General features: G+C 23.6%; 1 protein-coding gene across 2 annotated transcripts in view; it reads right to left on the minus strand.

Annotated features, from left to right (window-relative positions):
• Window positions 1–1,036: 1,036 nt before the first annotated feature.
• LOC127289517 (coiled-coil and C2 domain-containing protein 1-like) overlaps window positions 1,037–20,448 on the minus strand; it is a 42,004-nt gene continuing 22,592 nt past the window's right edge. Inside the window, exons 8-12 of one of the 2 annotated variants that reach the window (XM_051317496.1) lie at window positions 11,358–11,533; window positions 10,938–11,204; window positions 2,399–2,437; window positions 1,680–1,770; window positions 1,037–1,462 (exon numbers count right to left, since the gene is read on the minus strand). In XM_051317496.1, the coding sequence (XP_051173453.1) occupies window positions 1,343–1,462; window positions 1,680–1,770; window positions 2,399–2,437; window positions 10,938–11,204; window positions 11,358–11,533 (693 nt within the window). In that variant the 3' untranslated portion in view covers window positions 1,037–1,342. The remainder of the gene's footprint in view (window positions 1,463–1,679; window positions 1,771–2,398; window positions 2,438–10,937; window positions 11,205–11,357; window positions 11,534–20,448) is intronic. The other variant, XM_051317497.1, reaches the window with a different exon arrangement.

Here is a 20,448-nt window from a genome sequence, read left to right on the forward strand (position 1 = left end):
TTAATTAATTAATTTTGCAAAAAAATGTTCTTAAGTTTATGTATTGTAGACTGATCAATTAATAAATTTTGCAAATTAATTTGGAAGAGAATATAAATTTTTTGAAAGATGCTTCAATAGAAAAAGGTACCAAGTACAATTTTCAGATGTATAAGTTCCTCAAGACTCTAGAAAAAAAGTATTCATCGAATCAAATATTAGCGAATGTGCAAGTGAACCAATACCAGGAGAGAACCAGAAAACCAGAAAAACCTATAACATAAAATCTTTTGAAACAAAACAAATATATTTAAAAATTATTTTCAACTTATTTATATATTAAACCTCAATCTTCTACGAAATATTGAATAAGAATTTTTTTGATTGCAATCTTAGAAAGGATTTGTTTTTTCTCGCATTTAATTCTGAAAAGAAATTTTATTACACGAAAATTTGAATAAGACTTTTATTACTCGGAACCTTGAATAAGATTTATATTCCTCGGAAATTCGAATAAGACTTTTATTCCCCGAAACTTCGAATAAGACTTTTATTCCCCGGAATTTCGAATAAGACTTTTATTCCTCGGAAATTCGAATAAGACTTTTATTCCCCGAAACTTCGAATAAGACTTTTATTCCCCGGAATTTCGAATAAGACTTTTATTCCACAAAATCTTGAATAAGAATTGTATTACATTGGCTTTTCAATAAGCATTATATGAACAGGAGGCGTCGATATGAAAAAATTGTCAGTCGAGACACTCAAAAGAGATATTGAAGAAGAAATCTGCGAATAAGGAAAAATAGTCGAGAAAAAATTAAAGAGTAGAACATTTGATTGTAATTAACGAAGGCGAAAAGTTACCAAAAACTCTGTATTCAGTATACAAGGAAATAAATTATTATTATTATTATTATTATTATTATTATTATTATTATTATTATTATTATTATTATTATTATTATTATTATATGTATAATCGTAGCTAAAAATAATCCTATGTATGGACTCTTGAGTCCTAAAACATGAAATGTATAAAAAATGTAAATATTAATTAAATTGTGTGCGTTCATTTATTTAAGCAAAAATAATTACACAACTGCAAAAAAATATACCAACTTTCACTATAACTTTCTCTAACATATTTATAAAATATACATCGTTTAGAGTATTTACATTCACAATTATCGTTGTTTTTTGTTAAAAATATAGCGTTATTATTACTATATAATGTACGAAGAACTATTTAAACAGATTTTTTTAGAAACTGAGAAGAAAAAGGCGTTGATAAGCGCATATTTGCTGTTTATTTAATCGATTCGAAAATCTCAATTTCAAGGCGATTTTAGAAACACAACAATCAATGATCGATAATCAACCATTTATCTGTAATTTGATCGATTTGTTTCGTAAGAATTGGATTACGAAGGCGCATTTTGACTTCCAATTTTCCCCCCGTTGCTTTCCTTCCATCCATCAGCTGAAAAATACGATCACAATTGAAAGTACATTTTTTACATGAGATAATATTTTATAACTTTTGGAATGTTTTATTTCAAGTAAAAAAGGTTTTCTGCAAATACACTCGAAAATTTAGAAACACATTTTTACATTTAAAAATAAATATTTAAATTAAAAACAAAATTAATATAAAAGATCTGTAAATGACTAAACAATTAGTTATAAAAATAATTTACCGGAAAAGAATCATGTAAAATGCACTGTGTTTCGAGAGGTTGTAATTTTACAGACACAGTACCTAGTAAACTATCACGTTTGAAAAATCCCCTGAAACAAAATTGCAAAATTTTATTAGACAAGACTATAAAAATACTAAAAAAATTTTATATTTCAAGTTTCTACATGTCAATAATTCTATTCAACTAATGCAAAATACTAGCGATAAAATCTACAAAAGAGATTTCTTTGCAATTGAAAAATGTAATGGTGCAGTATGTCTTGTTCTAATCATTAAAAGTCTGAATAAAATGTTTGAACTTTTGAGTCTCCGGAAAGAAGAATTCGAATCTAAATGCCAATGCAAATTTCAGTTACACGAAAAATTGTCAATACTGAAATCTAAAAACATTTCAATTAGAATTACTAAAGATTTTTAATTCTAAAAACTAATTTTTCTAGAATGTTTAGAAAATTTTAGGAAAAAATGATTTATGATAATGGAAAAAAACTACTATAATGAGAAACAAAAAAAAATTGGAAAATGATAGACAAAAGAAAAAGAAAACTACTTTATGCAGTATGTAAGTTCGTGATTTGCAAATAACTGTAATTTTTTAAAGGGACAAATCCTGCTCAAAAAAAGACAGTTATTTGCAAATCACCCAAGTATAAATGCGGATCCATTCACCAAGTAACTACCTTGGAAGTCAAACATGCGTTTACGAAATTTTCATACCTTGGGTGAGTGCAACACAGGATTGGGTTCAGCGAGCATCTGCAAGCAACAACCTATTCTATGAACTATATGATAACCTGATAAAGAAGCAGGAATCTATTTCACACCGAAAATAATAAGTGAATTGAACGAAAAAGTTAATAAAAGAAAACTAGTTAGGGTCAGTTGGGGTAAAAGGGGACAAAATCCCTATTTTTCACAAATTACGTAAGTTTCTTCCTTTAAAAGGTAATATTTGCGGGTTTATTTTTTTTAAGTTGTTACTTACATTCCCAGGATTAATTTTATGCAGCAGAAAAAAATTTAGATAAGCTTTAAACGCATAAAACTGAATGTCCCCATTTACCCCAAGATTTAGAAAATTTCTTAAAATTTAGGGTAAATGGGGACAGCATAGTTTTTAAGAAAGGTTTCAGAAAAAAGTTTCCTTAAGTATATTACTGTATAAAGGGATGAAAAAACTTGAAAAAATTGTAGTAGATATATAATAATTAAACCAATTGAAATTTTTTTATTTATTTATTTTTTTTTATTTCAGTATTTTGTCTTGCATTTGAAAAAAAAAGACTTAAAAATTATACAAATTGATTTTCTTATTCCTTATGACTCCCATAACAGAAATTCACTTAAATTTTTGATTTTTGTCAATTTGGTTAATAATAACAAGCTCTCCCCATGTACCCCGAGCTTTTAAATTCTTGGGGTAAATAAGGAGAGCTTGATATTATTAAGCAAATTGACAAAAATCAAAAATTTAAGTGAATTTCTGTAATATGTGTCTTATATAAGGAATAAGAAAAATTTTTTGAATGATTTTTAAATCTGTTTTCTTTGAAATGCGAGACAAACTACTGAAACAGTTTGATTTTAATTTTCAAGGTTTTATGCATTGAGCAATGACTTAAATTATCTTGCTGACAATTGTCAAGATAAAAGCTTGTCAATACTCAGAACCTCTTGTAGGTGATCTGAGGTTAAAATATTGACGTTGAACTTAATTTGAAAACAGTAAATTAAGCTCCAACACCTCTTGTCCCTATTTACACCAACTGACCCTATGTACCATTAAAAATCAACCAAAATTATAACCTGTGCGTTTTTGGGAAAAGAGAAGAGACTGTACATTAGAATGGCCCAAAAATACACTGTCAAATTTTTCTTAATCTAAAAAAGCTAGAATCTTCCCTTCTTCGCGAATATAGTTTAAAGTCTAAGGGAAACTTAAATAATACGATAATATGAACGTAATTTTTAAAAACTAAATTTTTTTAAATAATTGAATTAAAAGAAGTAAATTAATTAAAAAATAATTCAATTTAAATACAATTTAATTTTTAAAGTCAATAAATTTTATTGTTGGTGGATTAATAGTCTGAATAATCTATTTCCAAATTTTCACTTTGAGAAAAATTATAAAAATTCTATTTTTATAAAAATTTAATACTGGTACTGCAATGTATTAAAGTTGTTAAATTAAGTCACTATTCTATATTTTATATTAACTACAAGGTTTGAATTTTTTACTTTTTAATAAAATCTTTAAAAGGATTTAAAAATAGAAATTTAATTATTTTCAGTTGATTTTGTACCTTTCTAATAAGCAGAAAAATTTATTAGAAAAAAAATTCGTTGGTAAAGTTATAAACAATTCAAATTTTTAGCTGCCTTAAATAAAAAAAAATTTTTCCCAAGATTTGAATGACAAATTTAAAAACAAACAAATAGATTGTTCTCTTCTTGAAATGTAGTATTTTAAAACAATTTTTATTATAAACAGTTTTTTAAAATTATTTAACTACAAAATATTAATAAAAAACAGTGTTCTCCATCTTCTAAGTAAAATTTGAAAATTGTTTTATATTTCCCATAAATTTCTGTGTATAAAACCGTAGAGAAAAAAATGACACTCAATTGGAAAAATGTTATTTAATAAATCATTATTCAATTATGTAATAATTTATTAATAAATATTTTTTATTAAAAACAATACGAGATAAACATTCAAAGTCATATCTCTCATTACACGTAATTATTGTTTATAATAAATTATTATTATAAAATAACTTTTTTCCAATTAAGTGTCATATTTTTACAACGAATTTATACTCAAAAAAGCATGCGAAATAAGAAACAATTTTTTAATTTTATATAGAACATGAAGAACACATTTTTTGTTAACATTCTGTAAGTAAACTATTTAAAAAAATATTTAAAAGCAGAATTTTTTCAAAACAAAAATTATTTTTAAATACTTCATTAGAGACGGGAAAAACCTATTTTTTGTTTTTAAAGTCCACTGGATTTAAAAAAAAAATTTGTTCTTTTTAGGGTTCCGTACACCTTCGGTGCACCCAGTTGAAAATTCCGACCTCGTTTACGACGTCGTATTTTAAGTAGTTTGCGACGTAGTAAACGACGTAGTAAACGACGTAGAAAACGACGTAGAAAACGACGTCGTAAATGAAAGCGGAATTTGGGATAGCAAACTACGTCGTTTACGATGTCGTTTACTACGTCGTTTACGATGTTGCAAAAATTATTTTAATATTATTTATTTAGCAATTTAGTAAGTCCAATATCCTATATTATATTAAAAATTTTAATAATAATTTAAAAAATCAATAATTTAAAAAAAATTTATTTTTATTATTTTTTAATAGTTATTATTATTATTTTATTTTTAATATTTAAATTAAAATAAAAAAATGGTCATCAAAATATTAGTGAAACCATTTCTTCCAAAAAAGAATTTGTCTCAAATCCAATAAAGGAGAGACATCGGGCAGAAAAAAATTTCGACAAAAAAAAAATTTTCGATCACTGCTTATATACCAATCTAATGGCACCTCAACTGCGAGAAACAGTTATGATGTTCGCCCTCCCTGTGGCGTTGAGCGAACTTAAGTCCATAGCTGAGCCATCAGCGCAGCGCGGAAACATTTGAAAAATTTGATTTTATTAGATATTTTATTTTATTTTAAATATGACAAATAATTAATGTCATAAATAATTATTAATAACATAATGTCATACTTAATAATTCGTTAATTAATTATTTTTAACGAAAATTTGACAAAAAAAAAATTTGTTGGCCAAAAAAAATATTACCATTAAAAAATAATTTTTTTGTTAAATTTTCGTAGTAAAAAAAATTTTTTTAAGACAATTATTTGTGACCTAAAAAAATATCACGATGAGAATATAATTAAAAAAAAAATTACTCGTAGCACAGAAAAAATTTCACCATGAGAAAATAATTTTTTTAAAATTTTATTTGTAAAAAATTTATTGGTAGCTCAAAAAAAATATCACGATGAGAAAATAATTTTTTGTCAAATTTTCTCTGTAAATAAATTAATTAACTAAATAACGTACCGTAAAACGGGGTTATTTCGCTCATTGCGGGTAAATTCGCTCACCCACTTTTATGCTTTATTTCAGCTTTAAAATAAAGTTTAATACATTTATTAGCCGGTTAAATTTTCGTAGTAAAAAAATTAATTAACTAATTATTAAGCTAACTAGCAAAATTAAACGCGCGCAAGCGCGCCAAATTGAGGATTTAATTATTTGTTAAAAAGAAATTAAAGATTAATATTATTAATAATAATTTAATTTATTAGAATATGATAACATATTAAATGATAATAATGAAAATTATATGTTTACAGGCCTCGGATTATACGACTTTTTCCGACTTTTTTCAAAAATACGACTTTTATCGACTTATTTTAATAAAATGCGACATTTTTTTTACATTAGAAAAAAATGTAAATAAAATACATTTTTTTTTTGTATAAAATGTAGATCTTCTTCAGATCTTCTTCAATTCAATTATTTAACAAATGAACTAAAATGATTCTTCACTAAATTAATTATTTTTAATAATTTTAATTAAATACATCACAAATTCAATTATATCAAAATTAATTTTCAATTAAAATTTTTATGAAATTTAACAATTGTTTATAATTTAAAAAAAAATATCACAATAAAATTGAATTATTTTTTAAAAATTTCAATTCAAAATAAACTAAAATTCAATTATTACCCGAAATTTTAATTCAAAATCAATTAAAATTCAATAATTATCCAAAATTTTCAATTTAAAATTTAATTATTTACCAAGTTTTTAATTTAAAATGAAATAAAATTCAATTATTTTCTAAAATTTCTATTCAAAATTAATTATCCAAATTTTCAATCAAAAATGAACTTAAATTAAATTATTATCCAAAATTTCAATTAATATTCAATTATTTCCCAAAATTTTCAATTCAAAATGAACTGAAATTCAATTATTTTCCAAATTTAAAATCAAATAAAATTTCATTATTCTCAAAAATTTGAATTCAAAATTAATTGAATTTTCAATAATTTGAATTTAAAAGCATCTAAAATTTCTAAAATTTTCCATCGAAATTTTTTTTTTTGAAATTTAATAATTTCAATTATAACTCTAAGGAAATTCAATTATTTTTAACTATTTTAATAATATTCTTTGAAAATTCAACTATGTGAAACCATTTTTCAATTAAAAATGATTTTCAAATTATTGTATTTTGTCCGCATTTTCTAATAAATTTTTAGTGAAATCATCTAAAATTTTAATTACAAAACACTTAAAGTTTCAATTAATTTCAAAAATCTCAATTTTAAATCTTTGAAAATTCAATTAAATTTAAAAAATGTTTTCCAAAAATTGTTTGATAAATTATTTTTAGTTCTGTAAAATTTAATAATTGTTTGAAAATTAACAATATCTTTTGAAATTTAATTATTTCTAAAAATTTCATTTTTAACCCTTCGAAAAGGATTATTATTAAAAAAAAAAATTTCATTTAAAAATCTGTAAAATATTTTTGTTAAAATGAAAAACAAATCCACTTTTTTTTGGAATATAAATCGACTAAAACGACTGTTTTGTGTCTTTAAGTTGATTCGAGGCCTGTGTTTTTATAATTAATATTTAATAGGTAATCGTTGGCCCCTGGTACCTTAAAAATAAATTTTTTTCAAATTACTATCTTGTACGAAATTTCCTGGCGCATCTTTTTTCTCATCATAAATTTTTTGTATTTGTATACAATTTTTGAATCAATATACAATTTTTAAATTAATATACAACTTTAAAAAAAATTTCGTTGGTAAACGTTGTGTACTTCAACTTCGTGAATTGAATTTTCGAATTTGGAATTTTAAAGAAATTTATTTTATTATTTTATTTTAAAGAAATTTGGAAACACAATTATACAACTTTGGCAAAAATGAGAAAAAGAATTGTCAAAATTTGACACGTCATAAGATTACTATTCAAAAAAACACGTGAAATCAGAAAAGGCCAACTTCAAGTTAGGACAGAAAGACAGACCAAACATTTTATTATTATATAATTATTTAATTAATTTTTTTTACAGAGAAATTTTGACAAAAAAATTATTTTCTCATCGTGATATTTTATTTGGGCCACAAATAATTTTTTTACTGAGGAAATTTTAAAATAAGTAAATTTCTCATCGTAATATTTTTTTGTGCTACGTACAATTTTTTTGTTAAATTTTTTGCAGAGAAATTTTTACAACAAAATTATTTTTCATCGTGATTTTTTTTAAAAACACGAATTTTTTTTTTCAAAGAAAATTTGAAAAAAAATTATTATTTTATCATTGTGATATTCTTTTGTGCTACGAATAAATTTTTGGTAAATTTTCGTAGTAAAAAAAACAACGATTTATTACGGTATTTAGTGAATTAATTGTTTTGGAGAGAAAATTTGACAAAAAAGTTATTTTCTTATCGTGATAATTTTTTTAGGCCACAAAATATTTTTTTTACAGAGAAAATTTAAAAATAATTAAAATTCTCATCTTGATATTATTTTTGTGCTACAAATATTTTTTTGTTACATTTTCGTAGTAAAAAATTAAGTAACTAATAATTACCGTAAAACAGGGTTATTTCGCTCAGTGCGGGTAAAGTCGCTCACCAATTTTTTTGCTTTAAATTTGATTAAAAACTAAAATTTAGTATTTCTATTAACAAATTTAACATTTTAACCTGGTAATAAATGTATTAAACTTTATTTTAAAGCTGAAATAAAGCATAAAAGTGGGTGAGCGAATTTACCCGCAATGAGCGAAATAACCCCGTTTTACGGTACGTTATTTAGTTAATTAATTTATTTACAGAGAAAATTTGACAAAAAATTATTTTCTCATCGTGATATTTTTTTTGAGCTACCAATAAATTTTTTACAAATAAAATTTAAAAAAAATTATTTTCTCATGGTGAAATTTTTTCTGTGCTACGAGTAATTTTTTTTTTTAATTATATTCTCATCGTGATATTTTTTTAGGTCACAAATAATTGTCTTAAAAAAATTTTTTTTACTACGAAAATTTAACAAAAAAATTATTTTTTAATGGTAATATTTTTTTTGGCCAACAAATTTTTTTTTTGTCAAATTTTCGTTAAAAATAATTAATTAACGAATTATTAAGTATGACATTATGTTATTAATAATTATTTATGACATTAATTATTTGTCATATTTAAAATAAAATAAAATATCTAATAAAATCAAATTTTTCAAATGTTTCCGCGCTGCGCTGATGGCTCAGCTATGGACTTAAGTTCGCTCAACGCCACAGGGAGGGCGAACATCATAACTGTTTCTCGCAGTTGAGGTGCCATTAGATTGGTATATAAGCAGTGATCGAAAATTTTTTTTTGTCGAAATTTTTTTCTGCCCGATGTCTCTCCTTTATTGGATTTGAGACAAATTCTTTTTTGGAAGAAATGGTTTCACTAATATTTTGATGACCATTTTTTTATTTTAATTTAAATATTAAAAATAAAATAATAATAATAACTATTAAAAAATAATAAAAATAAATTTTTTTTAAATTATTGATTTTTTAAATTATTATTAAAATTTTTAATATTGGATATTGGACTTACTAAATTACTAAATAAATAATATTAAAATAATTTTTGCAACATCGTAAACGACGTAGTAAACGACATCGTAAACGACGTAGTTTGCTATCCCAAATTCCGCTTTCATTTACTATGTCGTTTACTATGTCGTTTTCTACGTCGTTTACTACGTCGTTTACTACGTCGTATACTACGTCGTTTACTACGTCGCAAACTACTTAGAATACGACGTCGTAAACGAGGTCGGAATTTTCAACTGGGATGTACCGACGGAACCCTTATGAAAAGACTCTTGCGTCTGTCCCAGCGTTGTGTCCCCACCCCCCTTAACTTCTACATTTTTGTATATGAAGAACTGCAATTTAATACACATAAGTATTTTCACGCGTAGATTATAGGAAAAATATAGCGAGACTGATTGGATTTGATAGAAGTCGGCAGGCAGTCACGGTTGAGCTTAGGATAAGTTCGACTGGGATTTGTGAATATAATATACTTCATGAGTAGAAATTTGTCAGCAGTCACGGTTGAGCTCACGATAAATTTGTCTGGGCCTTCTGAATATGATATACTTCATGAGTATATGTTTAGCAGGCAGACACTGTTGAGCTGACGGTAAGTTCGACTGTGGCTTGCATATAAGCGATAATTAGTGAGTAAATATTTAGCCATGTTATTTATTGAGACACGTGATCATACGAAACAATATTTTTGGCAAAAAACTGTAACATAAATTTCCCATTGAGTGAAGGTATCAAAAATAAAAGTTATACAAAGTAGATATTTAAATGTGTTTCTTTTTTTTATCTTTATTTATTTATATAAAAAAGAGTTTATTATTGTTGATGTACGGAACCCTTGAATAACTCGCACTTGTCCGTTTTTTATATATGTATAAGACAGCAAAAAATTTCAATTGTCTACAACTTTAAAAAAAAATTGTTTTGGTCTAATTTTTTCAGAAATTTATTCTAATTATAGTGGAAGTAAAAAAGCGATTTAAAATTGAAAATTATTTACTTTTTGAAAATTTTGGGTGATCCGTTTGAGAAATTTTGACCCTATAAATAATTTTTTTTAAATCGTTGATAATTAGAATCTAGAAAATTTAACTTTTCTCTTTATGCAACTTTGATAAATATTAATATTAAACTATAAAGTAAATGACAATTTTTCATTTACTAAAACTCCAAATTTTTCCAATAAATTTTAATTCGAAAAACTGAAACACTTAGCGAACTTGTTAATCCTTAAAAAAAATTTTGTTTGCATTCAGGCAGATTGCATGGGAAGATTTCTTGCCTTTTTTTAAAAAAATATTTTTTGGATCACACTATTGGATATGGATTTTTACATTTCTTTAAATACAATTTTTTTTCACATAAAAGATTGCAATTTCTCAAAAATTTTCATTAGAAAATCAATTTTTTCATTGTATTAGAAATATAAAAATCGACAACCATTTCTTAAGTTCTTTTCTCTAACGCATTATATTAAACGAACAATCTAGTGTCACAAAAGGATATTTAAAAGTAAAACAAAAATAGTTTAAAAAGACCTCAGGATGTAAATAATGTCAAGCAAAGATAAAAAAACTTACCCTTTAGACCAGATTTGACATTTTAATGAATGTCTCTTAAAAGTTCTTTGGCACTGACGAGAAGTACGATCAATAATTCCATTTAATGGAAAAACCGCATTATATTCTGGATTTGTAGTGTCACGGACTGTTGATGTAGAATCAGTCATATGATTATCGTTAGGATAAGGAAATTCATATATCACATAAGTATCGGCCTCTTTTGGAAAATTCACTCCTCGAATTATTGATAATTCCAAATCCCCATCGCTCAAATCCGTACTACATCTGTAAATCAATTTATGAATAAAATTCATTCAAGTGCAATCTAACTATTAATTAGTTCTTAATTAATAATTGAATTTTAAATCTTGAAAATTTTATAATTTCAAACATTGAAAATTAAATTTTCAATATGAAAAATGAAAAAAGTTTACGTACTGGACAATGGCATAAGTTTTAATTTCATAATGATGTTGAGGAGGAGGCGAACTATTTCGTTTACGTACTCGAAGCATGTCTAAATCACGAGTATAACCCAAAGCGAGTCTTTCCCATCTATTGTAGCCAGGAACATCGCCTAGACCCTTACAATGATCTCTTGTTGACAAACACCACTAAAATTAAATAAAATTAATTGTTTTTAAAATTAAATATTTTCAATCTTTTCGGACCAATCAATAAATATGAAAATAGAATCAGAATCAATAATCAGTGTCAGTAATGTAAGTTTACTAGTTAAATAATTTTTTTTCAGAATATCGTAAGCAGAAATTGATTTTTAATTCTGTATATAGGGGAGTGTAGTCATGAGTGGACCACCTTGCGATTCTTGGTAAGAGAAAAGTCGATGCATTTAATTGAAAATAAATTGTGATAGGTGTGGGTTGTTCTTAAAGTGGTTTTAGAGGAAAACCGAAGTTTTTTGATTTAAGATAAGTTAATCCCTATTGAAAATTCCGACGCCGTCTCCTACGCCGGATACCCTGTTGAAAATTCCGACCTCGTTTACGACGTCGTATTCTAAGTAGTTTGTGACGTAGTAAACGACGTAGTAAACGACGTAGTAAACGACGTAGAAAACGACATAGTAAACGACGTCGTAAATGAAAGCGGAATTTGGGATAGTAAATGACGTCGTTTACTACGTCGTTTACTACGTCGTTTACTACGTCGTTTACGATGTCGTTTACTACGTCGTTTACGATGTCGTTTACGATGTCGTTTACTACGTCGTTTACGATGTTGCAAAAATTATTTTAATATTATTTATTTAGTAATTTAGTAAGTCCAATATCCAATATTAAAAATTTTAATAATAATTTAAAAAATCAATAATTTAAAAAAAAAAATTATTTTTATTATTTTTTAATAGTTATTATTATTATTTTATTTTTAATATTTAAATTAAAATAAAAAAATGGTCATCAAAAAATTAGTGAAACCATTTCTTCCAAAAAAGAATTTGTCTCAAATCCAATAAAGGAGAGACATCGGGCAGAAAAAAATTTCGACAAAAAAAAAATTTTCGATCACTGCTTATATACCAATCTAATGGCACCTCAACTGCGAGAAACAGTTATGATGTTCGCCCTCCCTGTGGCGTTGAGCGAACTTAAGTCCAGAGCTGAGCCATCAGCGCAGCGCGGAAACATTTGAAAAATTTGATTTTATTAGATATTTTATTTTATTTTAAATATGACAAATAATTAACTTAATAAATAATTAATGTCATAAATAATTATTAATAACATAATGTCATACTTAATAATTCGTTAATTAATTATTTTTAACGAAAATTTGACAAAAAAAAAAATTTGTTGGCCAAAAAAAATATTACCATTAAAAAATAATTTTTTTGTTAAATTTTCGTAGTAAAAAAAATTTTTTCAAGACAATTATTTGTGACCTAAAAAAATATCACGATGAGAATATAATTAACAAAAAAAATTACTCGTAGCACAGAAAAAATTTCACCATGAGAAAATAATTTTTTTAAAATTTTATTTGTAAAAAATTTATTGGTAGCTCAAAAAAAATATCACGATGATAAAATAATTTTTTGTCAAATTTTCTCTGTAAATAAATTAATTAACTAAATAACGTACCGTAAAACGGGGTTATTTCGCTCATTGCGGGTAAATTCGCTCACCCACTTTTATGCTTTATTTCAGCTTTGAAATAAAGTTTAATACATTTATTAGCCGGTTAAATTTTCGTAGTAAAAAAATTAATTAACTAATTATTAAGCTAACTAGCAAAATTAAACGCGCGCAAGCGCGCCAAATTGAGGATTTAATTATTTGTTATAAAGAAATTAAAGATTAATATTATTAATAATAATTTAATTTATTAGAATATTATAACATATTAAATGATAATAATGAAAATTATATGTTTACAGGCTTCGGATTATATGACTTTTTCCGACTTTTTTTCAAAAATACGACTTTTATCGACTTATTTTAATAAAATGCGACATTTTTTTTTCATTTGAAAAAAATGTAAATAAAATACATTTTTTTTTGTATAAAATGTAGATCTTCTTCAGATCTTCTTCAATTCAATTATTTAACAAATGAACTAAAATGATTCTTCACTTAATTAATTATTTTTAATAATTTTAATTAAATACATCACAAATTCAATTATATCAACATTATTTTTCAATTAAAATTTTTATGAAATTTAACAATTGTTTATAATTTAAAAAAAAATATCACAATAAAATTGAATTATTTTTTAAAAATTTCAATTCAAAATAAACTAAAATTCAATTATTACCCGAAATTTTAATTCAAAATCAATTAAAATTCAATAATTATCCAAAATTTTCAATTTAAAATTTAATTATTTACCAAGTTTTCAATTTAAAATGAAATAAAATTCAATTATTTTCTAAAATTTCTATTCAAAATTAATTATCCAAATTTTCAATCAAAAATGAACTTAAATTAAATTATTATCCAAAATTTCAATTAAAATTCAATTATTTCCCAAAATTTTCAATTCAAAATGAACTGAAATTCAATTATTTTCCAAATTTAAAATCAAATAAAATTTCATTATTCTCAAAAATTTGAATTCAAAATTAATTGAATTTTCAATAATTTGAATTTAAAAGCATCTAAAATTTCTAAAATTTTCCATCGAAATTTTTTTTTTTGAAATTTAATAATTTCAATTATAACTCTAAGGAAATTCAATTATTTTTAACTATTTTAATAATATTCTTTGAAAATTCAACTATGTGAAACCATTTTTCAATTAAAAATGATTTTCATATTATTGTATTTTGTCCGCATTTTCTAATAAATTTTTAGTGAAATCATCTAAAATTTTAATTACAAAACACTTAAAGTTTCAATTAATTTCAAAAATCTCAATTTTAAATCTTTGAAAATTCAATTAAATTTAAAAAATGTTTTCCAAAAATTGTTTGATAAATTATTATTAGTTCTGTAAAATTTAATAATTGTTTGAAAATTAACAATATCTTTTGAAATTTAATTATTTCTAAAAATTTCAACTTTAACCCTTCGAAAAGGATTATTATTAAAAAAAAATTTTATTTAAAAATCTGTAAAATATTTTTGTTAAAATGAAAAACAAATCCACTTTTTTTGGAATATAAATCGACTAAAACGACTGTTTTGTGTCTTTAAGTTGATTCGAGGCCTGTGTTTTTATAATTAATATTTAATAGGTAATCGTTGGCCCCTGGTACCTTAAAAATAAATTTTTTTCAAATTACTATCTTGTACGAAATTTCCTGGCGCATCTTTTTTCTCATCATAAATTTTTTGTATTTGTATACAATTTTTGAATCAATATACAATTTTTAAATTAATATACAACTTTAAAAAAAATTTCGTTGGTAAACGTTGTGTACTTCAGCTTCGTGAATTGAATTTTCGAATTTGGAATTTTAAAGAAACTTATTTTATTATTTTATTTTAAAGAAATTTGGAAACACAATTATACAACTTTGGCAAAAATGAGAAAAAGAATTGTCAAAATTTGACACGTCATAAGATTACTATTCAAAAAAACACGTGAAATCAGAAAAGGCCAACTTCAAGTTAGGACAGAAAGACTGACCAAACATTTTATTATTATATAATTATTTAATTAATTTTTTTTACAGAGAAATTTTGACAAAAAAAATTATTTTCTCATCGTGATATTTTATTTGGGCCACAAATAATTTTTTTACTGAGAAAATTTTAAAATAAGTAAATTTCTCATCGTAATATTTTTTTGTGATACGTACAATTTTTTTGTTAAATTTTTTTACAGAGAAATTTTTACAACAAAATTATTTTTCATCGTGATTTTTTTTTAAAAACACGAATTTTTTTTTGAAAGAAAATTAGAAAAAAATTTATTATTTTATCATTGTGATATTCTTTTGTGCTACGAATAAATTTTTGGTAAATTTTCGTAGTAAAAAAAACAACGATTTATTACGGTATTTAGTGAATTAATTGTTTTGGAGAGAAAATTTGACAAAAAAGTTATTTTCTTATCGTGATAATTTTTTTAGGCCACAAAATATTTTTTTTACAGAGAAAATTTAAAGATAATTAAAATTCTCATCTTGATATTATTTTTGTGACGTAGTAAACGACGTAGTAAACGACGTAGTAAACGACGTAGAAAACGACATAGTAAACGACGTCGTAAATGAAAGCGGAATTTGGGATAGTAAATGACGTCGTTTACTACGTCGTTTACTACGTCGTTTACTACGTCGTTTACGATGTCGTTTACTACGTCGTTTACGATGTCGTTTACGATGTCGTTTACTACGTCGTTTACGATGTTGCAAAAATTATTTTAATATTATTTATTTAGTAATTTAGTAAGTCCAATATCCAATATTAAAAATTTTAATAATAATTTAAAAAATCAATAATTTAAAAAAAAAAATTATTTTTATTATTTTTTAATAGTTATTATTATTATTTTATTTTTAATATTTAAATTAAAATAAAAAAATGGTCATCAAAAAATTAGTGAAACCATTTCTTCCAAAAAAGAATTTGTCTCAAATCCAATAAAGGAGAGACATCGGGCAGAAAAAAATTTCGACAAAAAAAAAATTTTCGATCACTGCTTATATACCAATCTAATGGCACCTCAACTGCGAGAAACAGTTATGATGTTCGCCCTCCCTGTGGCGTTGAGCGAACTTAAGTCCAGAGCTGAGCCATCAGCGCAGCGCGGAAACATTTGAAAAATTTGATTTTATTAGATATTTTATTTTATTTTAAATATGACAAATAATTAACTTAATAAATAATTAATGTCATAAATAATTATTAATAACATAATGTCATACTTAATAATTCGTTAATTAATTATTTTTAACGAAAATTTGACAAAAAAAAAAATTTGTTGGCCAAAAAAAATATTACCATTAAAAAATAATTTTTTTGTTAAATTTTCGTAGTAAAAAAAATTTTTTCAAGACAATTATTTGTGACCTAAAAAAATATCACGATGAGAATATAATTAACAAAAAAAATTACTCGTAGCACAGAAAAAATTTCACCATGAGAAAATAATTTTTTTAAAATTTTATTTGTAAAAAATTTATTGGTAGCTCAAAAAAAATATCACGATGATAAAATAATTTTTTGTCAAATTTTCTCTGTAAATAAATTAATTAACTAAATAACGTACCGTAAAACGGGGTTATTTCGCTCATTGCGGGTAAATTCGCTCACCCACTTTTATGCTTTATTTCAGCTTTGAAATAAAGTTTAATACATTTATTAGCCGGTTAAATTTTCGTAGTAAAAAAATTAATTAACTAATTATTAAGCTAACTAGCAAAATTAAACGCGCGCAAGCGCGCCAAATTGAGGATTTAATTATTTGTTATAAAGAAATTAAAGATTAATATTATTAATAATAATTTAATTTATTAGAATATTATAACATATTAAATGATAATAATGAAAATTATATGTTTACAGGCTTCGGATTATATGACTTTTTCCGACTTTTTTTCAAAAATACGACTTTTATCGACTTATTTTAATAAAATGCGACATTTTTTTTTCATTTGAAAAAAATGTAAATAAAATACATTTTTTTTTGTATAAAATGTAGATCTTCTTCAGATCTTCTTCAATTCAATTATTTAACAAATGAACTAAAATGATTCTTCACTTAATTAATTATTTTTAATAATTTTAATTAAATACATCACAAATTCAATTATATCAACATTATTTTTCAATTAAAATTTTTATGAAATTTAACAATTGTTTATAATTTAAAAAAAAATATCACAATAAAATTGAATTATTTTTTAAAAATTTCAATTCAAAATAAACTAAAATTCAATTATTACCCGAAATTTTAATTCAAAATCAATTAAAATTCAATAATTATCCAAAATTTTCAATTTAAAATTTAATTATTTACCAAGTTTTCAATTTAAAATGAAATAAAATTCAATTATTTTCTAAAATTTCTATTCAAAATTAATTATCCAAATTTTCAATCAAAAATGAACTTAAATTAAATTATTATCCAAAATTTCAATTAAAATTCAATTATTTCCCAAAATTTTCAATTCAAAATGAACTGAAATTCAATTATTTTCCAAATTTAAAATCAAATAAAATTTCATTATTCTCAAAAATTTGAATTCAAAATTAATTGAATTTTCAATAATTTGAATTTAAAAGCATCTAAAATTTCTAAAATTTTCCATCGAAATTTTTTTTTTTGAAATTTAATAATTTCAATTATAACTCTAAGGAAATTCAATTATTTTTAACTATTTTAATAATATTCTTTGAAAATTCAACTATGTGAAACCATTTTTCAATTAAAAATGATTTTCATATTATTGTATTTTGTCCGCATTTTCTAATAAATTTTTAGTGAAATCATCTAAAATTTTAATTACAAAACACTTAAAGTTTCAATTAATTTCAAAAATCTCAATTTTAAATCTTTGAAAATTCAATTAAATTTAAAAAATGTTTTCCAAAAATTGTTTGATAAATTATTATTAGTTCTGTAAAATTTAATAATTGTTTGAAAATTAACAATATCTTTTGAAATTTAATTATTTCTAAAAATTTCAACTTTAACCCTTCGAAAAGGATTATTATTAAAAAAAAATTTTATTTAAAAATCTGTAAAATATTTTTGTTAAAATGAAAAACAAATCCACTTTTTTTGGAATATAAATCGACTAAAACGACTGTTTTGTGTCTTTAAGTTGATTCGAGGCCTGTGTTTTTATAATTAATATTTAATAGGTAATCGTTGGCCCCTGGTACCTTAAAAATAAATTTTTTTCAAATTACTATCTTGTACGAAATTTCCTGGCGCATCTTTTTTCTCATCATAAATTTTTTGTATTTGTATACAATTTTTGAATCAATATACAATTTTTAAATTAATATACAACTTTAAAAAAAATTTCGTTGGTAAACGTTGTGTACTTCAGCTTCGTGAATTGAATTTTCGAATTTGGAATTTTAAAGAAACTTATTTTATTATTTTATTTTAAAGAAATTTGGAAACACAATTATACAACTTTGGCAAAAATGAGAAAAAGAATTGTCAAAATTTGACACGTCATAAGATTACTATTCAAAAAAACACGTGAAATCAGAAAAGGCCAACTTCAAGTTAGGACAGAAAGACTGACCAAACATTTTATTATTATATAATTATTTAATTAATTTTTTTTACAGAGAAATTTTGACAAAAAAAATTATTTTCTCATCGTGATATTTTATTTGGGCCACAAATAATTTTTTTACTGAGAAAATTTTAAAATAAGTAAATTTCTCATCGTAATATTTTTTTGTGATACGTACAATTTTTTTGTTAAATTTTTTTACAGAGAAATTTTTACAACAAAATTATTTTTCATCGTGATTTTTTTTTAAAAACACGAATTTTTTTTTGAAAGAAAATTAGAAAAAAATTTATTATTTTATCATTGTGATATTCTTTTGTGCTACGAATAAATTTTTGGTAAATTTTCGTAGTAAAAAAAACAACGATTTATTACGGTATTTAGTGAATTAATTGTTTTGGAGAGAAAATTTGACAAAAAAGTTATTTTCTTATCGTGATAATTTTTTTAGGCCACAAAATATTTTTTTTACAGAGAAAATTTAAAGATAATTAAAATTCTCATCTTGATATTATTTTTGTGCTACAAATATTTTTTTGTTACATTTTCGTAGTAAAAAATTAAGTAACTAATAATTACCGTAAAACAGGGTTATTTCGCTCAGTGCGGGTAAAGTCGCTCACCCATTTTTTTGCTTTAAATTTGATTAAAAACTAAAATTTAGTATTTCTATTAACAAATTTAACATTTTTACCTGGTAATAAATGTATTAAACTTTATTTCAAAGCTGAAATAAAGCATAAAAGTGGGTGAGCGAATTTACCCGCAATGAGCGAAATAACCCCGTTTTACGGTACGTTATTTAGTTAATTAATTTATTTACAGAGAAAATTTGACAAAAAATTATTTTATCATCGTGATATTTTTTTTGAGCTACCAATAAATTTTTTACAAATAAAATTTTAAAAAAATTATTTTCTCATGGTGAAATTTTTTCTGTGCTACGAGTAATTTTTTTTGTTAATTATATTCTCATCGTGATATTTTTTTAGGTCACAAATAATTGTCTTGAAAAAATTTTTTTTACTACGAAAATTTAACAAAAAAATTATTTTTTAATGGTAATATTTTTTTTGGCCAACAAATTTTTTTTTTTGTCAAATTTTCGTTAAAAATAATTAATTAACGAATTATTAAGTATGACATTATGTTATTAATAATTATTTATGACATTAATTATTTATTAAGTTAATTATTTGTCATATTTAAAATAAAATAAAATATCTAATAAAATCAAATTTTTCAAATGTTTCCGCGCTGCGCTGATGGCTCAGCTCTGGACTTAAGTTCGCTCAACGCCACAGGGAGGGCGAACATCATAACTGTTTCTCGCAGTTGAGGTGCCATTAGATTGGTATATAAGCAGTGATCGAAAATTTTTTTTTTGTCGAAATTTTTTTCTGCCCGATGTCTCTCCTTTATTGGATTTGAGACAAATTCTTTTTTGGAAGAAATGGTTTCACTAATTTTTTGATGACCATTTTTTTATTTTAATTTAAATATTAAAAATAAAATAATAATAATAACTATTAAAAAATAATAAAAATAATTTTTTTTTTTAAATTATTGAATTATTATTTATTTAATAAATAATATTAAAATAATTTTTGCAACATCGTAAACGACGTAGTAAACGACATCGTAAACGACGTAGTAAACGACATCGTAAACGACGTAGTAAACGACGTAGTAAACGACGTCATTTACTATCCCAAATTCCGCTTTCATTTACGACGTCGTTTACTATGTCGTTTTCTACGTCGTTTACTACGTCGTTTACTACGTCACAAACTACTTAGAATACGACGTCGTAAACGAGGTCGGAATTTTCAACAGGGTACTCATCGTAACCTACTT

Source organism: Leptopilina boulardi, unplaced genomic scaffold, assembly GCF_019393585.1.
Source record: "Leptopilina boulardi isolate dan_hultmark-lab unplaced genomic scaffold, ZJU_Lbou_2.1 LbouV2_44, whole genome shotgun sequence".
Classification (NCBI taxonomy): Eukaryota; Metazoa; Arthropoda; class Insecta; order Hymenoptera; family Figitidae; genus Leptopilina; species Leptopilina boulardi.